Here is a 24208-nt window from a genome sequence, read left to right as displayed (position 1 = left end):
TATCTGAAAAACAATAGCTTATGTACATAAATTATACAAATTAAAATTATATCAGCAACATAAAACAATGAAATCTTAAATTACAACGCTAGGCGTTAATTCTTCACATATTTTCATACACTTAAGCCTATAAGTACTAAATAAAAAAAAAGTGATAATAAAAACAATTAAATTTCTTCCTTAAGGTAACCTCATATATTACGGTTTTTTTTTCTATTGCGTCTAAATTGCATTTTGTATTCATTTTAGATTAAAATCATTAATAATTAAATGTTATATGTAAATAAAGCATTTAGCATCTCAGCTACTCGCTCTTTACAAAATATATATTGCAGTTCGTCCCTGTTTATATTATATTGTTATTATAAATGTAACTCTTTAATTGTGGCAAATGAAAGACTTTGTTAGCCCGAAAATGTCCAGCAACAATAGGAAATTAATAATCGATAATCTTCAAAACATTTCCCACTACTCAAAATACTTATGCCCTCCAGCATAGCTTTTTAAGTTCGTATCGTTTGCTGAGTAAACATGCCATATAAATTCCTTAACAACATAAACGTTCAAACTTAGTAATAAATTACTTTATTTGTATATATATATCTGTAGTCGTACAAGATACTCTACCTATAATGTTCGTGCAGAACACTAAAAGCAAGATGCCATCTCAGACACCTAATACCGGTAACATATTCAGTTTAAAAGTTGTCATTTGTACAGTACAATAAGCTTTTATATATATTAATTCGTTGGTTGGCTTTGTTTATTATTATTAAATATTAGGCTATGAATGCATCCCGACCTAAAAGATCTATTGTGCGCCTTGACTTTGTTACTACGATCAAAATTCAACAAAAAACATTCATTGCTTTAAAAACATCAATAAGTCGAAATTGTTTATTTTCGGTTAAAATAATGTTGTGTGGTTAATTGTTTTGTTTAGGATATTGTTCAGCTGACAGTGTATCCACATAATAAATAGCCATTATTTCCGCTCATATTAACTTCAGGATGCGAACGATTTGGTAGTATTTGGTACATTCGTAACCAATTTCCTGTTAAATGCAAATTAGTAACTTTGGACTCCGTTTTAAGTTCAACATATAGCTCTGTTAATGCTTCTTTGCAAAGGCTAAACACGACAACTGGACGCGATGGTTTTACAAAACATAGTAACTCTTTTAATATGCTTGCTGGATGTTCTCTGGCTGCTATAACTAGAGAATCAAATTTTTTAGCCATTAATTTGCAGGCACGACTATTCTCATTTTGCCATTTTAATGGCGGTGTAGCTGAATTTTCAGCTGCGTCGTTTTTTATAACATCAGCCACTACTTTATTACTTCCTTCTGCAAATATAAATTTGAATTATTTAAAAAAGTTTTTTTAAAAGCAATTTTTTTTTTACCTGCTTCTATTTCACTAAGTTTTTGCTTTTTACAACTTGGTTCAGCTGCTTCCATATCTGCTGTAAGTATACATCCGTTGTCAGTTGATTGATTTGATTCTTTATCAGCAGAGGACACATATTCATTGTGAGTTAACTCATTTGTTTCTGTTCCAGTTATGATTGTATTTTTATCTTCACTCTCGTTTTTATGGATTCTATAAAATTCTCTTAGCACTGAATATATATTTACAGATATACATCGGTTTTGTTGTTCCTCAGGTAAATTTAATGCTAGCAAAGCCTGTTTTTGTGGAATATTGCCTGGATGCATATGAACTAATGTGGCATCAGTTTGTGCACCAATGGAATTTAATATGCTTGCTGGTAACAGGCCATTAGTACCACTTTCATACAATAAATAATCACCTAGACCACATACTCCAGAATAGCTAATAATCTGTGATAATGTATCCATACGTATGCTCATAATCTTTTCAGCATCCTGTCGGAAATATATTTCTGTAATTAATCGTATGGTTGGACGATGAATTTTGACAAACTCAAAATACTTTTTCTCCTTTTTTTTTAAATATTTTTCCTGGGAGTAGGCAGTTTTTTCATGAAACGTTTTCGAATTTTCAACTATTTTTTTAATGATTTCTGTTGACTCGTTGCAACTTTCCCGTAACAATTCAATATCCACAGGACCCAAAGATTGTGATTCGCCATTATCGCGTATGTTTCGATTGTCAGCGCCGCTTTCAGATATACCTAATATATCGCGAATATTCCTTAACTCAGTTTCTGTACACAGCTGCAATGTATTTTGTCTTTGGCTTCCACGTCCTCCACGTTTTGTTGATTCTTTCGGACACATTTTGAAGGTAGAACCGTATGGTTGCTTTAAAATACCTCTCAGCTCCAACTCCTCTTTTCCCAATTTTGTGGTTCCATCTAATTGACTAAATTTCTGAAGTTTAGTATATTTTTGTCTTTGAATTACTATATAATCTCCCAACTCAATAGAAAGTGTTTTATTTAAATTATTCATAGTACAGAATATTCTACTCTTTAGTTTAAAATAACATTAATAAATTCTTGTTATAAATTTGCATACAACTTCAATCTGACATTTTGTCAACTAAATACCTCACGTGTATCAATTGTTGCGTTTGTAAAAAAAATAAGGTGGCAACTATAGCAATACACTACGTAGATACGTTAGATCCGCACCATTACGTATTTGTAATAAATTCAATACCAAACTCCAAGTCTATTAGGATAAACGTTAGCTATTTTAAGAAATTTTTCCAGAGAGATATATGCTAATATATGTATATCGTATTGTATCGTAACGTAATATATATGGAGTTATATATTTATATATTCGTACATATAGCTTGAATGAGTAATGAATGTAATATTGTATGTAATGAATTTCATAAAATATTGCAATGGATGCTTGTGCTAGCACATCAACTTGTGTATGCATATTCTTCATTATGATTTCATTAAACATTAGTTTCTTTATAATAAATATTATCAAGTTATATATTACTTATGCTTTAATGTTATATGAATATCGAATAATAAAAGAATATTATAAAAAATTTAAACACAATGACTAATTTTATTTTTATCTGAACATTATGTACTTCAAAACACTCAAAAAAAACAGAATTGATGTAAATAGAATTAAGTTCCATCTATTCTAATAAATACACCACTTTTTCATTTTAAGATTAAACATAACTATTAAACATTTTCCAATTGTTTTTTAACATACGAGTATCACATTTTTAACTGCACAAATAAACATATGTCAGATGATGCCCATAACTTCGCCCTGAGATGTCAAAATAAAACTTAAGTATCGTGTAAACGCAGTTACAATGTTTATTATAAATACCTATTTCATATATGACAAAAAAAATAACTATAACGTTATGCTTTTTTTAAATTGATCGTATTAAATTGCTAGTTAAATAATTGAAATCAAATAGAAACATAATTTTATAATCGTTTAATATATAAGCATGTGGTTATTTTAATATCTGACAGGTCTTCTATTGTTGCAAGTTAAAATACAATGTTGCCACCGTTGATGGTGTGTCGCGAATGATTAGTGTTGCAATTAAGTGGAAACTCTTGCCGGCTGTCAAACCTCGTATTTTGCTTGCATGAAGCAATTGACATTGTAAACAAAATTTGCGTTACTTTTTTTAATATTATTGCAAATATATTATTTCAAAGCAAGTGTTCCACTATTTCTTAAATAAAAATGGCTAAGCATCATCCAGATTTGATATTTTGTCGTAAACAACCTGGTGTGGGTAAGTTTGTATTACAGTGGAATAGATTTTTATGTATTTATAAAATGTGTTTTAAAATAAATTTAGCTATCGGGCGTTTATGTGAAAAATGTGATGGAAAATGCGTGATCTGTGATTCGTACGTACGCCCTTGTACGTTAGTGCGGATATGTGATGAATGCAATTATGGGTCTTACCAAGGTCGATGTGTAATATGCGGCGGACCGGGCGTTTCAGATGCTTACTATTGCAAAGAATGCACAATACAAGAAAAGGACGTAAGAAATTAATTTAAAAAAAGTGTATTTTGAAATGTATGTATGAATTTTATGTTGCAGAGAGACGGCTGCCCGAAAATTGTCAACTTGGGTTGTTCGAAAACAGATCTATTTTATGAGCGGAAAAAATACGGATTTAAACAGAAGTAAGTTACTAACTAGTTCTACTTTCCACTTTATAATAATTTTCATTTTTTGTGTTATAGCTATTAGTTCACCGACTCGGATGCTGGGATAACATTGTTTTCGATCTTAATTTAAGTTTTCCACATTAAAACAGTTTATAATTCGCATTAACAAATCAAATAAATGTATTTGCGTACACAATTTCGACTTAAAAGTGACGTTTAGTTTTAGAATATTTATACATTTGTAAATAATAATATTGAAATATATCTCAAATTAACCTTTAATGGCGCTTTGCTTCGTACTCATGGAGTACTCTAAACATAGTTTGTCAAACTCCGAAGATTTCTCGTCTAGATCTACAACAAACTCATTCTTAGGATGGAACTGCTTCAGTTGCTCCCAGTAGCGTCCAATAACTTCTTGAGATTTTCCAGCCAAATGTGATAACACCATCATGTTAATTAACGTATCGTAGTCGTCGTGCTTTTTAGTTAAGGCATCCCGAAGTGCAGCTTCTGCTTCTTCATAGCGCTCCAAACCAATCTGCACAACAGCCTGACCATTCAACAACAAAGGTGTTAGTTTGAATTTTTCACTAAATTCCTGATATATATGAAAGGCATCTTGCATTTGTTCTGTACCCAAACTAATCGCCACCCAAGCTTGAGCCAACTGTGTTAAGGTAGCATCATCCGATAATTCTTGCATTTTTGCAACAGTCGTTTTAGCTAAGTCTATACGATTTAAATACAAAAAACATTGTACAGAAATTGCCATTGCCTCCAAATTATTTGATCCGTGCAAAATTTTTAAAGCATTTTCAAACTGATCACAAGAACAGAATACTATAGCTGTTGCCATGCGCCAGATATTTGTATCCTCTTCACTACTGGTCAAGTTATCAGTTAATTTCGTCAATATGTCATCAATACGTGTTGAATCTTCGAATGCCTCATATATGTAACGTATTGCTAATAACGCAGTTTTATTATTTTCTTTAATGTCGTTGACAATCACATGACCTGAGTCAATTGCTAAATAAGAAAGATACATATATGATAACAGCTCAGTACTAGCTACGCTTAGATCCGGCAGCACAAAGCCTAGGGAGCCCCTGAAGTTACCAATGTAATACTCATTGCGGGCGTAAAATAGGGTAAGCTCAGACTCATCTTCTTGTTGCGACTTACTCATATTTTCTTTTTCTAAAACAAAATAAACAAATTATTATTATAATTAAATTAAATATTTATTTTTCTTTATACAAGTAGTCCAAATTTATTTATCCAAAAAAGTTTTTTGTTTCCTAAAGTTTGGTGTTTAATAAATGACGTGTAATGCCATAGATTAAAACATGTACGTCATGCCAGGTTTGCGATGAAACAAAGAACATCAAATAAGAATGGACACAACTTTTTCTTCTCTAACGTAGTATGTGTAGCTGTAGCACTAAACAGAATATATCCAACTTTTCTATTTATGTACCGCTACAGGTTTCAGATTTCATAATCAACGTACACAAAAGAGGGACATTTGGATTGTGTGCGATTAATTAAATGTATGGATATTCGTAATGTCTGGACATTTCTCCATATTTGCAACAAATCTTGCTATCTGCTTTTTATTGCTCATCAATTTTGCCCTACAACAAAATTTCTTAATTTTATTATTTCTTAATTTTATATAAATACATTATTCGTTAAAAAATATATGTAAGAAATTTGAAAAATGCCTGTTTGTATGTTGAAAATATATGTATAAATACACATAAATAAATAACAAAACAAAACAAAAATGCAACAATCGTTATTCTTAATATACATATAACACATTACATTTGAAATCAGATATATTAAATGATATGTTATATTATATTATATTAAATTTAAATGATTTAATATAATATATTAAATATATTTATACGATGGACAAACTTCTACTGCTCAAATGTAGTAGAGAAATTTATATAGAAAAATAGATAGAAAAACTTCTATCGGTTTGCAATTCATAATACCAAAATTTGATTTTATCTATCAGCAGTAGAAACTTTTCTACTGTCTATCAGCGATCGGCAATCCATAATAGGCAATGTAAACTGAAATGCTGTTTAAAAAAATCCTCCTTTTCTTATTCTTTGGTGAAATAGTGAATTACCCAACATCTATGCTTTAAATTTAAAGAATAGCACATTCTTGCTATTCTTGCTATTTTAGATTTTTGTTGCCACAGATGAAGCAAATTTGATATTAAATATATCTACTGCAGTATATATATTTTTGTAGTTGTTTTTACCATTTTAAGATGTTCAGTTATTTATATTAAATCTTAGATCTTTGAGTAACACTGTGATACACAAGCGCGTTCCACCAGCAAGTTTTCGAGTAAATTAGAGCATCTGAGAAAGCTTCAAATTTTATTGCTTTTGCATATAATTGTGTTTAATTTTTTTTCAAATATTAATTGTTAATATTTTATGTTTGAAGTTCATTGTTGTTTCTTTGGTTAAAATAAATCAGAAAACAAAAATTAATTTGAGTAAAAATAAAATAAGTTATGCGAAATTCAAGAAAAAATTTTTCTGCTATGTGTATGTAAGGCTTCCTTCGTGCTACTCTACCATGAAAACCGGCCCGTCTCAAAATCCTGTGTGCGGTAACCACAGAAATATTTTTAGCCAAACTTTGCTACATATTATGTACAATTTCCAATGCCGCCAAACGTGGAGTGTTTTTTACCGAAATTAATATTAAGCGAATTTCAGGATGTGTACGCGGCTTTGACGTGTACACATCCAATTTCTGATCATGGTATGGACCGAACAGTGCGATCTTCCAAACAAATGTCTAATTTCGTGGTTCGATTTCTTTTTCTCCCAAAATTTTATGATGATTGTTTTTTCAAAGAAGCTTACTTCTTCCGATTAGACACCATCGTCAGTTTTCAGTAAGTATTTTAAGCACAATACAATTTTTTGCACTTTTATGATTACTTACCATAAACGTGATAAGTAAACAATTCAAATTATCAACATTAAGGTGGACAATAGATCACATTGGTCTCAGTGCATAGGGGCCTTAGCCTTACCCAAATCCCCAAACACCATTACTGTTACCATCACCATTAACATTTAACTCGCCTTAAAACTGCAGAAATACAAAGTGCTTGTAGACTTTTTATCGACTGCTTTGATATCCTTGACAATGAAAGCACCGTTATCTCGGCTGTTTTTTGAACACTTGCAAAGAAACTTCGCGAAGACATTGTGCATTGAATGTTATAAAAAAACAATAAAGTATGTATATTTCCAATAAATTTTTAAACAAAATTTTTTGTACTGCCTGCTTGTAGACATATGACTCCGACTGTATGTATGTATTTTAAAGCAATAACTTCTATTAAAATTGGATCTGCATATTCTATTTACTATTTTTTGGAAGTTTATAATAATTCGGATGGATCTAACTAAATAGTTGATATGAATTTTTTATTAAATTATTTATAGAAATTAAGAAACATTTAAAATTTTAATTTTATATCGTTTTTATCCAAAGTTATTAATAATAACCTATTAAATGAAAAAATATAGAAATTTTCAATATTAAAATATTGTTTTCACGTAATTTATTTATTATGTATTCGTTTATAGTTGAGTTTTAATTTTTTGTTGTGACGAATAATATTGTTAATTAGGTGTCAAAACAAACTAATACTATTTTAAAAATATTTGTTTCATCTGTACACTCTTCATTCGAATGCAAAATCTGGCGAATAAGAATAACTCCTAGCAATGGAAAATATTATTAGTTAAATAAATAAGCGAAACCTGAAGAAATAAATATTAGTTTTCTAGTATACAATAAATTAACTTAAATTGAATATAATGGGAATTGGCACGTAATAAATTTGGAAGTTTAGTTTAACGTTAATTGCCTGAAATTTATTTATTTCTGTGTTGAAATAAAAAAAATGTCTTGCCATTTATGATGGCTACTCTTTGCATGTTTTTATTTGCTTATTCGTAATAAGAGCAATGAACAATAGCTTGTAAAATTTAAAGCTAGCAAAGATTCAAAATTTTTTATTACTATAGTATTAAAGTAACATTACAGGAAATTTTAACAAAAATTGGCATTATTCTTATACACGTGTATATTTTCCTTGCGTTTAAACTTTAAATACATTTTGATATTTACTTAACTTCATTTGCTTGTGAATAATGACATTAGCAGTACTCACACCAATACTATAACAACATTAATATCAAGTGAGAATTCGCTTTAAAATGAATTCGCCTGAGATTCTTCTTTTCTCTTTTTCATTATGTCAAATTAGTACAGAAATGTCAAATTAAACTGTCTTTTGCATTAATAAACATAGCAGATTGTTCAATTTTTAGAGTAAAACAAAAAGAAAACCATAAAAAAAGGCTAATGTGAGAAAGAAAAAGCATTCTGCTCTGAAACAATGTCGTGTGTTAATACTTTATATTCTCCGTTTACTAGTGGAAAGAAGCATAGAGAGCCGCCTAGTCAGTCATATTTGATGTGTTTATAATCAAAATTTTGTGAAAAAAACTTAAAAACTATTAAATTTAATTGAAAAAATTCTTTAATACTTATTGCAACATTTACTGGTTAAAATAAAATTGTGAAAGCGCTAAATTTCATTTGCGCTCCATAAATGAACTCGATAATTTTAATATCCGATTCTTCTGACGAGGATGAGGTAAGAAAACGAAAAAGAAAATATTTTCGCTGTATTAACAACGTTCCTTTTAACTTTATAAATTAATTGTGTGCATTTTTATTCGTGTTTTTCTGTCGCTTTGCGCTAAAAACCACAAACATCGCTACTACGTTTTTTTCTATTTTGCACAATTCCTAATGAATGGTTTTGCTTCTAACACACATCTTGCGAAGATATATGTAAAAAGAAAATGGCAAAATACAAAACAAAGTGAATTTGAATTAATTGTGATGTATTGTATTAATATGAGGTTAGTTTGAAACTTCCACTCTAGAAATATAAAAATACAACTTCTGTTGTTATTTTTGTTTTGTTGTTATTTTTATTAAAAAAAATAAAAACTCCAAGCAATGGTCATTTATCTTTGAATAGCATCCAATAAGTACAATTGCGATTAAATAAAAAAAGTTGAGTTGAAAATATGCATAAAAAACTTGTCTTGTGAACAAAGGCTCCAAATTATTTTATTTAATTTTAATATGTACACTTTTTTAATGGCGATATAATAAACAACAAGTAATGCAAAATGTTTACATTAAAGTTATTGTGTTTATTATGTAATGTGAGATATATTTATAAACATTTGCAAGTTATTATCTTGCACTCTGCACTTTTGATTCAAAGTGATTTACATGAATGCCGGATTAGTTCATATAATATTGTGTTCTCAGATAATTTCAAGATGATATATTCAATTAAAAATTATAGTTTAAATTCCATAACTCGAACTTCTACATTTCGAAGTTTCTATAACTCGAACTAAATAGAGTGCAACAGGGTTTAGAGAGCAAATTACATACAATTACAAAAAAATTCTTTAACTGGAAATCTCCATAAGTCGAACCTTTTCTTTGCGAAATGGTATTTCAAGTTATGGAAGTGAAGATTGACTGCATCATATTAAAATTTAAGATATACTATCTATCAAATTCTTCGTTATTTCGTTATGGAAGTGACAAAAACTATTACCTAAAATTAAAACGAATTACGAACAACAACGCCAATATTTTTATGATCTTATTTTTAATGTTGTTTTTAATGCTAACAGTTAATGATTCAGAAATGTATATAAATTTATTGATATAAACAATAAAAGTATAAGATGTAACAAATAAATATTCTTGTCTGTGAAAAATCTAAAAGGATGAAAATATCTACTGAATTGTTATTCAAAACACCGAAAATAAAAAATTAAACTAAAAATCTTGAGTTTACAAATTTCAATTTATGCATATTTCAAATTTTGCTTAATATATTAAATTCGTAAAATTTTTGGCGGGCTTTCATAAATAATTTTGCATTGTTTTTACCAAAACCATGCATTTTTTCATGTTTAAAGTTATTGCGATATGATTAATCAAAGACTTAGCAGAAATGTACTTTAATAAAGTAATATTATTAACTAACGTCAGGATATAATGCAATATTTACATTTTACCTTTACGTATATGTATGCACTTACATACATACATCGATGTACATATATCAGTAGCAATTTTCTTACATAAAAGTTAGTTCTCAAAAATGTGTAATGATTTGCTCAATAACATTTCATCTGATATTATTTAGTTGTATCCAACAATATAAACAGTTGAGAACCTAAACTGTGAGTAAACTGTGATTTTCGTGACAGGCTTAAAATTTTTTTGCACGATATTATATTACTCAGCGCATCATACATATAAGGGCATTGAGTTTAGCACTCTGGTTCAAAAAACCAAAAAAAAAAATTACACCTGTTAAACTTTGCTATAATTGCAAACATTTTTAAGTCATTCAAAAACGTAAATAATGATTGGCAGTTTTAATTGAACTTTCTGCATTTAATCTATTTCATACTCATAATCGTTCTTACGTATCGAACGCCTATTCTATTGATACAGCACTTTGTCCATTTCTATTTTGTTGTGTAGATTTAGCATTTATAAGCATATATATGGACTTTTGTTTGTGTGCGTAAATGAGCTTAGATAACATGCAATCGGTTATGAATTAGCAAATTTTAAAGAACAAAAAGAATTAATAAACACACAAAATAAATATCGAAAAAATAATATAAAATACTTCATATTAGTTTTTCTCTTATTGGTTTTCGGTCGTTTACTCCATGTTTCTTTTATTGTGTATTCTATATATTGAAATGTTTCGCGCCTTTTACTTTTGTTTTTGCCTTAATATCACCTGTGCTTTTTCTCTCACAATTATTTGATGTGGTATGTGCTCTCATTTCGTGAATATTCAGATTTTGCCGCAATTTTTCTATAAATTTATATTTGCGGCGAGAAGCAAATTTTATTTTCAGCGAATTCCGTGTTTATTTTGAAAACCCAAAAGTTTCGTCTCTTTAAACATTGAAGCAATTATTATTGTTTTTATTTTTACAATTTTCAATCTAAAGTTCCTATAGAAGCAAAAAAAAAAATATATTTTATTTTATGATATCGCTCATATTTAATGTATTGATGATTACTGGCTTTTCTGTTTTTAAAAATAAGTAAAAGTTTTGTATGCAAAATTAGTATTATTAAAAAACCTCAAATTAATATTAACAGCACTGAAAAATATATTAAAATATCTATAATTAATGCTTATTTCACCGATCATTTATGAATAACAATCGAAATAGTGTTTTTATATAGTGTATATATAATTTATATATAGTTATATATACAGTTATATATATAGTTATATATATATTTATATATAGTTATATATATAGTTATGTATATAGTTATGTATATAGTTATGTATATAGTTATATATATAGTTATATATATATAGTTATATATATGTTATATATATAGTTTATACACAAACATATTTATTTATATATATGGTTATATATATAGTTATATATAAGTTATATATAGAGTAATATATATACTTTAAATGTAGTTTATATAGTTTATATATAGTTATATATAAGTAGTTATATATATAGTTACATATATATAGTTATATATACTTTCAATGCTGGTAATATGTCAAGACTGAAATACTATATGCTATATAAATACTTTAAAATTCATTCAAATTGTCAACATTATACAGATGCGTTAAGTCTTTGAAACCAATTTTAAAGTTATAGTTAGTTATAGAGTTATTATTATAATTAAAATTAATGAGTGAACACTATGCTGCAAAATTAATTAATAACAAATAAATTTAATTTTACCTATGTCAAACGCAGCAGGCAAAAGAATCGATGCATCAGCGATGATGATGGGATCACTATAACATATAATGCAGTCAACTAATTTCAGCAATATAGTTACTTGTGTTGTCGTATAAAAGTTCTTAAAGATGACCATCGGATATTGTATGAATAAAATTGATAATATATATGAAGTAATATAAATTATTGACCTCATAGCTTGAAAAAAACATTAAAATTAAAATAAATAGTAATATAGTAACTTAATCTATCTGAATTCATAAGAAGTCCCAATGTATAAAATCAATATATTAACTTAAAAAGCGAGAAACCATTTTACACACTAATCGACACATAGAAGACCAGGCTAAATGAATAGTTTGTCATACAGATCAAGAACTTATATGGTTTATATAGTCTCAGACGTTTATTTCTGAATAATATGTCCTTTTTTATAAAACATAAAATAAAGTTAATAAATCTGTGTATTGTAATGAACAAATCTTTCAATATGTTGAAATTATCATCTAAATTTAAACTTAAAACACGGTAAATATAAACTTATATAACTGTTTATAATAGGAAAAGAAACAATTAAATATTGTACTTAAACACTTTCTTTTATTACCCATATTGAAACTGATTTTTTTAAAAATTTTTACACATAATGAATCCAATGTAATCAGGCACTATCAGTATATTGGCATAATGCAGATTATATAAAAACATTGAAACCATTTCTACAGCAATCGCCCACAAAAAATATTTATACAGCTGTTATCTACAGATTCTTAATCCCTTTTTTTATTTTGTTTTATGTCTTTTTAGTGCTGTTAGTTGCCACTTCAACAATTTCTGCTTTTCTTCCATTTAAACTATTGGTTATTTAAATGTATATGTACTCTTATAAATATAAGCTTACTTGAACATTGTCTGCATTCATGATTGAAGTGAAGGGGCTTAATACGTAATTGCTATAATTTAACTTAAAAGTAACTGACTACATGAGTAGTATTTTCTTTTAAATTGTTTTTAATTGAAACAGAAAAATGTTTAGGAATAAACTTATTTTACAGTGAGAACAGCATTAATGTGATTTTTAATTATTTCAGTAAATTGTGTTTGACAATTTTTCCATTCTTGGGCTGTTATATTGTTGTAATTAAAAGTCTGGAATAATTAAAATCATATGAGTCACTTATAAAAGCTGCTGTTTACGCTTCATATTTTTTTACAATTAGTTTCACTTTCGCAAAAAACCATTAAAGAAGTAATAAAATCCTACTACCACAAATACAAACTATGAAATTGAAAACAAGCTATAAAAAACCAGATGTTAGCGGCTGGAAAATGAAGTTTGTGCTCATATTGCAAGTTTTATAAAGTATATTTTCGCACTATATTATTCATATTTTTCTATGGAAAAATGTAATATAATAGTTTGATTTTAATGTATACAAATCTAGAGAATAAAATTGATAAAAACGATAAAACGTACACTAGTGCTCAAATTACAATTTCATCAGCAAGAAGTTTTTTCTTAAAACCAGTTACTGATTTCGAATTAATATAATTTTACTAAGAGTTCTCTGTTTCGCTCAACGTAGATAGCAATTATCGAATCGTTTAAAGAAAGAATAGGAAGAAGAAACAATTGATGAATTGTCGTAGAAATATAACTATGTATAAGAAGATAACACCAAAACAAATACGGCGACGAATCGTTTGTATAAACAAGTGGTTTGAGAACGTAAACACTGCCGACGGGGGAGTTATCCCTCGTCATTGCATATATGAAGCCCTTTTTTCGTATTAAGAATATATCTGCACCTATCGCAATTGTAATAACATCAGTGCGGTCAAATATCAGTAAAGACTTTTGGCCCTACATTTTACTGCTGTCCTTCTCTATTAAGTGGAGCTTAGGGCCTCAACGATCCCTCTAAATCTGAATATGTTTCTTGTTTCTATTGTGTTTTAGTTCCAGGAGAACTGTGCGTCTTTAAGCTCCTCCTCTACGGTTCTTCACCATATCTTGGCTGGGGCTCCAGTCCTGCGGCTGCCTTGTGAGTTCCAGTTTAGCCCTGCATACTATGACAGTATTGTTTTTGAGAACACAATTAAAACGTAACAAGATCAACAACGGTCCTATGCTTGATATGTATGTTTCTGAAAATATAACACATATCAAAATTGTTATTTAGCCAACTCACTTAATATTACTGTTTTGTATGTCGTTTATCTATATCTTAAGAACAATCTACGAGTGCTTTTGGCAGGTTACAACAGCATGAGGATTTGAGCAACGTAATATGGGGCTTCCAGTCTCCACAGAGGGTACTTTACTTTGAAAGAGTATTACAATAAAACTTAAAACTTATTAAACTAATTACAGTATGTTCAATCGTCTCCACTCATTATTACATCTCTGTGGGAAATCTGCAATATATAAGTATTGAAAAGGCTGCGAAAAACAGAGTCTTATATAACCACTGTTATATGTATAGATATGTATATAAATATATATTCCCTTAAAGCCCATAACCAATATCAAATATCCGTCTGAAAGTCCGGATAGCTGGTGCAATGTTATGTTTATTTACAAATTTTAGCGATAAAATTATTTTAAAATACAATGTTTTAATTTATTATTTATTTATTTTATAAAAATCTTTTTTATCTATATATTATAATCAAAAAATAAGAAAGGAGCTATCAGTTTTTCACTGTTTTAGTGTCTTTCATCCACACAGTTTTGGTACAAATGGACTGATTACCTTGCTGACTTTTTTGGTACTTTCAAATTAATACTTCCTTTTATTTAATATAGCAAGCCAATTTCATGCATTCTGCAACAATTGGCTGGATAAACAAAAAGTTCAGTTCTTGTTCAAAATTTTATTAGTTATATTCAAAATTCGCAATGCCAGCTTCATATTAACAGACACACAGACATATTTTAGTTGATCCATCTTCCAAGATAAGGAATACATATCTACAGTTCATATTAAGTCCGATGTCCTCTCCAATTTATGTACACTAATACCCCGATTTCTGTTGATCCGAATTGTGTTGCAAAAAAAAGTTTGCGTCGGTAGTGTTTTGATTTGCTTTGTTTTGTAATACATGAGTATAGAGGGGATTCCCATTTTATTTCTTGTAGGTCACATTTTTTTACAACGGGATTTACATGTACTAAGTTTTTAGTTAAAAGGTGTAAGTTTGCTTTAGAGTGGTGAATGGAAAGGTTAATTTCTGTTTTATAAAGTATAAATTTGAGTCAAAGCGAAAACAAATTTCCGTGAAATAAAAGTTAGACATTTTAAAACTTTTTAAACTCAGCGAAAAATCTGCTGGCATTGGGAGAATTCTGGGTATAGTTACAACTACTGTACAAATTGTTGTAATCGTGATACAGACTAGATCATGGACTATGGAAAAGCTGTCACACATTTGCCTTTCAAACAAGTAACAAAAGTCTGGGATAAAATTGGGATAAAAAATCAGAAGCAATTGATAAAAGAATGCCATTGAGCCAAATGCTTACTCAAATTAAAACCCTGTCGATATTTAATGTGTTAAAATGTAATTATCCATTAAGTGGTCAAAACCCAGAATACTTTTGGAAATTAAATATGTGAAGAAATTTGACTCGATTTGTTTTGTTTCGATTTGCGTCGCATTTTGTCGGTCCTAATTAACGACGCAAATCGGGGTGTTGGTATACTCTGTTTTTAATTATGTATATAAAATGATTGAGTTATAAAATTATAAGCTAATATAAAAATATATTATATACTTATTGGATGATTGTTATTATTTTTCTAAAAACATTAAGTGTTTTGATGAATTTAAAGTTTTGTGGATTATTTTTGTTATATATGATTAGTTACAATCTTTACGGTTAAAACGTTTGTCAGTGTGAATATTTCCCTTATATGTACCAACGTGGGTCTATAAACGATCTTCTATTATTTTACTAAATCTTTTAAAAAACTTATAAACAAAGTTTTAGTTTGTTAAAAACGTGGATCTACAAATTTTTTTTAGAATGTTTTGTTTTTAGTATGTCATAGTTTTTATTTTACTATTCGTGGTATCATAGTGGGTCATTATTTGTGCTCAAGTGGGGTTTGGTGTACTAGGTCGTTACTGCAACCTTACCTTACCAGGTTATTTATTACTTTTAATTCATCAATTTGTTAAAATTCCTTAAACTCACAGTAAAAACTATCGTATATCTCTAAACTCTTTATTTTGGTATGAGTTTGTAATTATAAGTGCTATACCGTCTAATGTATTTGAAGAATAGTTTATTGTGACAATTCAGTGGAAAATTTATTGAACAAGCTAAAAACATATTTTTAAATAATTATTGTGGTGCAATAAATAAATTTTAAAAAATTTTATTAAGAAGTCCTGGTGTTAGAAATGAGAATAGATTACTTTGTTTTAAGCTCAATAATATAAATAAAAAAAATTTTCTTGTATACCAAAATTTTCGTACACTTCCGATTTGTGATTCAATTACAACTTATAAAATTGTATAATATAATATTTAAGAGTTAACTTAAAAATCCTTTAATAGCTTTAATTATCAAATTTCTTGCTCTATAAAATGTATTTAAAAAATTTTTAATAAACTGTTTGTTAAATTTGTAGGTGCCAGCAAAAAAATTGTCCCAAAATGTTGAAGTTACACCAGCTAAACGTGCACAAAATCCTTTGGCTCCAATTACCAGAACAATACCTAGTGCCATAACAGTGACTCGCCATTCACCAATAATAAAATCAGAGAACGTCAAAAGTATTGTAGTAACTGACAAGTCAAATTTGTCTAAAATGTATACTGTTGCAACAATGGCATCACCTGGACGTCAGCAATTGGATGACATTTATGGCCCTCAAAAAAAGCTACCACAGCTGTCAAATTTATCAACACCGTCGATGCATGCTCGTAAGAGAAAAATTTCTACACCAACGTATCGTAAGTCCGCCGTATCACCGAATGATCCTCAGATATCAAATAATTCTCAACCATTACCAATCATTACTTCGGTGCATTCAATGACTGCAAGTGACACACCGCCACGAAAACTACTAGCAACTCCTCCACACACAGCTGGATCTTTAAGTGATCCTATAGCAATTACTAAACCGCATTTATCACCACCAAATACAACCACGTTACAGATTAATTTTCAGCAGCAAAATAATTTTGATAGCAATATTAAAAATAATGATAATAAATGTGAGTACAATATTAAAAATGTAAGTGAAAAAATGATCAGAAATAACAATAAAATGATTGCAAATAATAATAATTTAAGTAATGATTATCTAAAAATTGAGACCTGTGCCTCTTTATCTAACAAAACAAGTAATTCAATATCGTCCCGTTTAAATGCAGCTAATTGTAATACAAAAGCAATAAATATAAAAACAAGCAAACCTGTGATAATTCAAGACAAAACTATTCGTCGTATTAAGCCAATTACATTACTTCAAAATACTGATGATGCATGGTTGAAACGTCACTGTACAGATATTTCTAATGTAAATGCTTGCGCTGAAGAATTGATAATACCTGATGAAGTAGAACAGTACAAATCCAATCAAGTTGACCATATACGTAAAGATAATTTGACATGTACACAAATTAACAAAAGAAAAGGACCCACTATTCCACAGGTTGATCTCACTATGAGAGGTATTAACTTAACTAATCTTCAAGGTAGTATTTGTGTTGATGATTCTCCTCAAGGAAAACGAATGAAAAAAGAACACCTAACTGATAAAATGACAAACTTTAATATATCTAAGACTCCTCAAATAGTATCAAAAGCAACTACCGGTGTACCAATGACTTTATTAACAGTTGACCAAAAAAAAGCATTAGCAGCAGCAGAAATAATCGATAGTAGATTATTACCACTGACATCTAATCAAATATCATCAAATAAAGCAGCAATAGAGTCTGCGTTAACCAAAGTAAACGCTGCAACAACCAAAGGAGGTTCAGTATCAACTAGAGGAGGCTCTGTATCTACCAGAGTAGATTCTGCATTAACCAAAATTGATTCTGCATCAAGCAAAGTGAGTTTTACATCTGCTAAAGTAGATTCTGCAACAACCAAAGTAGACTCGGCATCAACCAGAGTAGATTCTGCATCAACCAGTATAGACTCTGTAACAACATCTGCGGAATTACCAAGTGGAAATTACCAAGTATCGCCAAAATCGACGGAGGTGTTACAAAATACTGAAACTTCAGCATGTTTAGAGCCACTTGTACCAGAATTCGAAGAGCTCCTTCAGGCTTGTCGCATCGCAGATCCTACTTCTGATATGGAGAAACTTATTAACACAAAGCTTATAAAATATTATTATGCTGTTCATCCAGATTTCGTAAAGTCTCGCGGATTCCGCAAAACCATTCGTACAACAATTGAACGTATACGAGAAAAGCCCGAATTCGTATATTACAATTTGAAACCAATTATAGATGAACTAAAAGTACGTCGTAAGAGCAATTTAGTTATTGTTAATAATGAGGAAACCTCTGGTTCTACTGGAAACAAAATAGTCGATAGACAAATTAAGAAGCTCAATAAAGCGTTGTATAAAACCACGAAGCTTATAAACACTTTAGAAGAATCCGAAGTCGATTTCGATGATGAAGATTCAACATATTTACAAGTGGAGCGGTATAAAAAAAGAGCCTGCATGGTAATTTTATTCAAATATATATTAATTACAGTTTATTTTATTAATCTGTCATTATCATATTTATTTATTTTATTGTTTTTAATATTATTTAAAACGGTTCATTATCATAATTATATTTACTTAAAATGGTTTATTATTCTTAATATCGATTTTAATAATTTATTATTATTTATTACTCAATAGTAACAAAATATTCGTGAATGTAGTGAAATCTATAGACGTTACTTCTATGTTCTGTTTCAAAACTTAGGAACTTAGGAGAGTTTTTCATTTAAATTCGTGAAACGATTTACCAGCTTCGTTCCATATGATTCTGTTATGTTGTTCACTGGTCTGCTATTTCGTCTCGTTCCGTGATGGTTCCAATTTAAAGCGCTATATGGTAATTCATCATAGCACGGATTCTGTCTTTTAAACTTAATCCAATTAAGTCGCTTACAAACCTATTAAAAAATAATCTATAATAGTGGGCGTAAGCTGTAACTGGTAAAGTGAAAAAGAGTCATTTACATTTAAAATTTTTAAAAGCTGTTTTGATTCTCCAAGTTATCTAACGATTTACGAAATCGAAGATTTCAAGTATCCAGTTAAAAACAGCAATATGTAATATTAATTAAAATAAATATTAAAGCTTTTCAACCTTTTTATATATTTATAAAATAATTTTCTTTAAATCAAATTCTATTAAGAACGACACTGAAAAACAATAATTTATATACTATAGAAATAATTAAAATCGTTTCTAAAATTTATTTTAGAAAAGAAGTTCTTGAGATGGAAATACTCAAAAAACAAAAGTAGATCAAGATGAAATTAGAAAAGATTTTTTAAAAATTTTATGATAATAAAAATATTGTGATTTTTTCATAGCCTTTTTTTAATACATTGTTAAGATAATATACGCTTTCTTATTGATATTTTTAGATTTACGAGAAAATATGTGATTTAACGGGAGAAAGCAAAAATGCTAACCGACTCGTAAAGAGACCCCTTCATTTCCAGGGCACCATTTATCCAATATTTAATAAAACGATACAAGCGTATGTGAATAAAAGCAAAGGATTTCCAGATTATTGGGACATTTTACGTGTGCTGGAACATTGTAATACGAAACATGGATTTGGATTGACAATGTTTGAAATGAAACCCATAGGTAAGCTTAAACGTTATATAAAAAATTTGCATTTATAATTTTTTTCCAATTATTTTTGTGCAGCACAAGAAGCCTTTATGAAAATCGGTAAAATGTTACAAAGAAGACGTAAAAGTGATCTCTATGAAACTGTGACGCATTATACGGCTAATCTAGAGGATCCCGCAAACTGGGATCCTGTGCTAAGTGCAAAACTTTCAGAAAATCAAAAGCATTACAAAAGCATAGGCGATATATTAGAGAAGTAAGTTCAAAATTCTATGATCATTAAATGTATTATATTATTATTTGTTATATTGTTTATTATTAATGTATTATTAATGTTATTATTTATTATACTATTATTTATTATACTATTATTTATTATATTATTATTTATTATATTATTATTTATTATATTATTATTTATAATGTTATTATGTATTATATTGTTTATTATTATAGTATTATTTATTCTGTTATTATTTATTATAATATATATAACTATTATCTATTACCATTATTACTACTATCATTACTATTTATTTATTACTATTATTTATTGTATTATTATGTAGTATGTTAATATAAATATTGCTATATATTTGATTATATATTTTAATATATTATATTGCATTATTTTATATATATTATATTATATTATGTTAAATTATACCATATTATTACATCTTTAAATGCGATTAAAAATAATGAAAAAATTCATTTCTAATTATTAAGATAAATGGTCTATAGTCAACCTATTACGGTAGTGCCAAAAAATATGTTTATTTTGATCAAATGTGCTAAAAATATTCAATATTCGATTTAAACCCACTAACAACAGATCGCGCCCAATGTCTTTACTATCACGTCACAAAAAACTTCATAAACCTTTTATTATATCCTTCTTATATGATTTGTTTAGAGCATGAAAAACTCACTAAAAAACTGATTTCAGATAATTAGCCGGAAATGCGGTTAAAGGATCCAATTGAAACAGTGTTTTATTTTCATAATATGTCTCGAATGTCTTTTACACTTCGTTATAAATAAATAAATTCACTATATCTCTTTGCCGCTTTTTGTAAAGCGTATAAAGAATACCTCAGAAAGCGGGTTATTAATACACTATTAATTATTTAATTACTTATTTACTTACATACTTATTTATTTACTTACTTATTTACTTGCTTACTTATTTACTTGCTTACTTATTAACCTAATTATTTACTTATTTACATATTTGCTTTTTTACTTACTTACTTGCTTACTGTTGTTTTTTTCTATTTGTGGAGCATAGCGTCCGCTACAACGATTCTTGTTTGTTTTGTTTCCATGAGTACCTAACAATTTGTAGTACTAAGTTTTTTGTGTTTTGTCATGTTCTTACGGGGACTTATGGTCGATGATCGATTTGCGAGTTCCAGCGTGGGGCTCGTTTGGTATTGTTGATTTGTGTTTTGGTTTGTTGTTCCCAAACCATATCTACTTCATTCTTTTTATTTCTGTAACTACTAATAGCCTTATATTTTGTGGTCTCAGAGATTTGGATTGGATATATGTTTCGGCTACCGTCGTATTATGTCAACTCCAATCAGTTTATATAATTATTTTATTTTAATTTAAGTTATGTTGATATCGTTCAAATTTTCTTTAATTTTATGTTACAAAAATTAATGAATTTGTTTCACAGATATGCATCTAAACAGGATGAAATGTTGGAATTAAGAAAAAAATCTCGCCTGAAATCAAGTGTAAACAACGATAATGATGAAAGTGATCTCAGTAACCCAACTGGTAAATAAAATAAATTAAATATAAATAATAGAAGTACACCTTATAAGCAATATTTTATATCTTAATAGATGTAGAATCAGAAAGTGAAGACGACGAAGATGAAGAGGAAGATGCCAAAGTGTTAGAGGAGCATGTAGATGATTTAGCTAATAGCGATATTTCTGACGCCGAGTCCGACTGTGATGATCATAAAAAGACAGAAAAAGAAAACAACTTAGCCATACCCGAAAAAATTACTGACTCTAAAACAATGTCTTTGAGTTCAAACGTGATAAAACAAACAGTGGAATCACAAACGGATATTATTAAAAAATATGATAAAATCAATGCCAATATACCGAGATCGAAGACTGTCAATTTACCTTTGAATGGTGTTAGTGATAATCGCAGAGCATTGGAAACGAAACAAATTCCAAATGACAATGATTTGTCACAAATTCTTTTACTTAAGTCCCCTGTCGCAAAGGCAAACAATGCAACAAAACCAAACACCGTCTCCAGCCTTTGTGAAGAAATTTGTGATAATAATTCTAGTAATAAACCAACAATTGTTGAGAAAGTAGCAACAACAATATCTGCACAAACTTTGCGACCCGTTTCGGAAATAATTATATCAGATGAAGAAGCATAGCTTTTAATATATTTTATATGTAAACAAATTGTAAACGGAGCAGAACAATAACAAACTGGCGCTTAAAATTTTAATAAATCTGTATCTGCCCGAAAAGATAACAGCGTTTATGCGTATCTGCGTTTTTTCGCTTTTTCTTGTTTGCACTTTTTAGTGCAGAGAATTCCAACCGGTAACACGTTTAACACATTTATAAAAGTACAATGTAAGTCCCTAAAAATGTTTTAGTTTAATAAAAAGTTTTAGCAAATCGCACCTATGCCTTTAACGCTGTTATCTGTTTAGGCATTATGCCACGTGCATATGTTGCTACAGTCATTGCTCTTTAAGTTGTCATCTGCACGGGACATTATACCAGTATTTATTAAATATGTTTTTTGTTATTGATCTGAGACAGGGGGATATATGACTGCGATCTTAACATTTATTATTTCTATTGTTTTCTCTTCATAAATTTAAAATTAATCTTTCTTAATTTTATTTCTTTATAAAAAAAATGTATTTTTTCAATATAAAAAAAAATGTTTTTTTATTTAAAAATTGAGTAGATTTTATGTTCAAAGATGTTATTAGAGATGAATTGTTAACTTCTTATATGTACAACTTCTACATTGTCGAAAGATATTCTTTAATTTAAGAATAGTATGTTATATGTTTCGTTATGTATTATATACTTGGGAACGACTAAATAAAAATATTTTGTAGTTTCATTTAAGCGCTATAAACTATCAACACAAAAAATTGTCATAGTCCATCTGTACTCATTAAACTCTAATTTATACTATTAAAAGGCTGCTTTAAATACATTATTTGTAATATTTACTAAAATATGTACGCATGTATACTTTAATTTAATTGTTTTTTATTAACTGAGGTGCATTCGTTGTTAATGTAAATAAATTTCTTATCTCCAGAGAACTGATATTAAAAATATAGCATAAAATGTATAAAAATATGAGTCTGTTAATAAAAAATGATTATAAATAATTTAATTATTATTAAATATAAATTATTAGACGTATCAATTAAAAATAACGATGTTAGCATATGTAGTGTAATTGTTTTATATTCTTATTTTAAGACATTTAAAAAGCTATAGGCTTTGTCATAATTAATCGAGTGAAATAAAATAAAAAATAAAATCTGTTCAAGATAACTGTAAAATGTACAATGAAATTATAATACAAACTACCAGAAGAAACGCTTGCTAAAGCTTCAATATATATATAAATATAATTACGTTATACAAATGATTTATAAAATATTAGCTTAAAATATTTTTCTAGTAATGTTTACAAATTTGTTACTTGATCTCTCCGTATTCACATATGTTCCCTATGCAAAGTTTTATCCAACAAGCTCTGTTAACAGGCGAATATATTACCGACCGACAGGACGATGTCGTGTCGCTAAACTGATTAGTCTATCACATGTCTATGTTATTGATAATGCAACATCTCTTATATTTATATTGGCATTTCCATAATCTTAATATATATATATTTCTTATACCTCCATTTGAAGCGTTGACATAACTACAAATTTAAAATTGATGATTCATTAGTAAAATCAGTTTCATAGAAGTAGATTACTAGCCCGATCGTCCTCGCTTGGTGTTAGAATTTTGTTATCCACTCTGCTGAGCCTATTTAGTTCCAAGGCGAAACGTGTCAGTGGAATCTGTTTAGAAGATTAAGGACAATATAGAACACTATTTCCAAATACCTATTGATATTTTCTTTAGTTTCACATCGCGTGCTTTTTTATTTATTTAGTTATTTATTTTAGTTTGTTTTCTTACAATTTATATACCTTATGGGGGTAGGTATGTTGGAAAATACTTTCATTGACCAGTCATCACTTTTGTCAGGGCATAGCTTATGGCGATCGGGTGTGTTGGAAGTGGAGCA

At 28.6% G+C, this 24208-nt stretch overlaps 4 protein-coding genes across 4 annotated transcripts; 2 read left to right on the top strand and 2 right to left on the bottom strand.

Annotated features, from left to right (window-relative positions):
• Positions 1–871: 871 nt before the first annotated feature.
• On the bottom strand, positions 872–2541 carry LOC119689902 (tRNA (adenine(58)-N(1))-methyltransferase non-catalytic subunit TRM6). Its single transcript, XM_038104833.1, has 2 exons — positions 1409–2541; positions 872–1349 (listed from the first exon to the last, which is right to left on the bottom strand). Exons 1-2 carry the CDS (start codon positions 2439–2441, stop codon positions 952–954), a joined length of 1431 nt encoding a protein of 476 aa, XP_037960761.1. The 5' UTR covers positions 2442–2541; the 3' UTR covers positions 872–951.
• An 855-nt stretch (positions 2542–3396) lies between these two features.
• LOC119689156 (PHD finger-like domain-containing protein 5A) lies at positions 3397–4320 on the top strand. The gene is made up of 5 exons (XM_038103919.1): positions 3397–3587; positions 3644–3723; positions 3790–3980; positions 4041–4126; positions 4187–4320. Exons 2-5 carry the CDS (start codon positions 3672–3674, stop codon positions 4191–4193), a joined length of 336 nt encoding a protein of 111 aa, XP_037959847.1. The 5' UTR covers positions 3397–3587; positions 3644–3671; the 3' UTR covers positions 4194–4320.
• Positions 4196–5483, bottom strand: LOC119689154 (coatomer subunit epsilon). Its single transcript, XM_038103918.1, has 2 exons — positions 5375–5483; positions 4196–5314 (listed from the first exon to the last, which is right to left on the bottom strand). Exon 2 carries the CDS (start codon positions 5301–5303, stop codon positions 4383–4385), a length of 921 nt encoding a protein of 306 aa, XP_037959846.1. The 5' UTR covers positions 5304–5314; positions 5375–5483; the 3' UTR covers positions 4196–4382.
• A 2968-nt stretch (positions 5484–8451) lies between these two features.
• Positions 8452–22736, top strand: LOC119687922 (daxx-like protein). Its single transcript, XM_038102475.1, has 7 exons — positions 8452–8834; positions 16672–17260; positions 17420–18738; positions 19663–19891; positions 19955–20135; positions 21564–21667; positions 21736–22736. Exons 1-7 carry the CDS (start codon positions 8790–8792, stop codon positions 22296–22298), a joined length of 3030 nt encoding a protein of 1009 aa, XP_037958403.1. The 5' UTR covers positions 8452–8789; the 3' UTR covers positions 22299–22736.
• Positions 22737–24208: the final 1472 nt, after the last annotated feature.

Source organism: Teleopsis dalmanni, chromosome X (genome assembly GCF_002237135.1).
Source record: "Teleopsis dalmanni isolate 2A chromosome X, ASM223713v2, whole genome shotgun sequence".
NCBI classification, from domain to species: Eukaryota; Metazoa; Arthropoda; class Insecta; order Diptera; family Diopsidae; genus Teleopsis; species Teleopsis dalmanni.
This window is presented reverse-complemented; position numbering and strand designations above follow the sequence as displayed.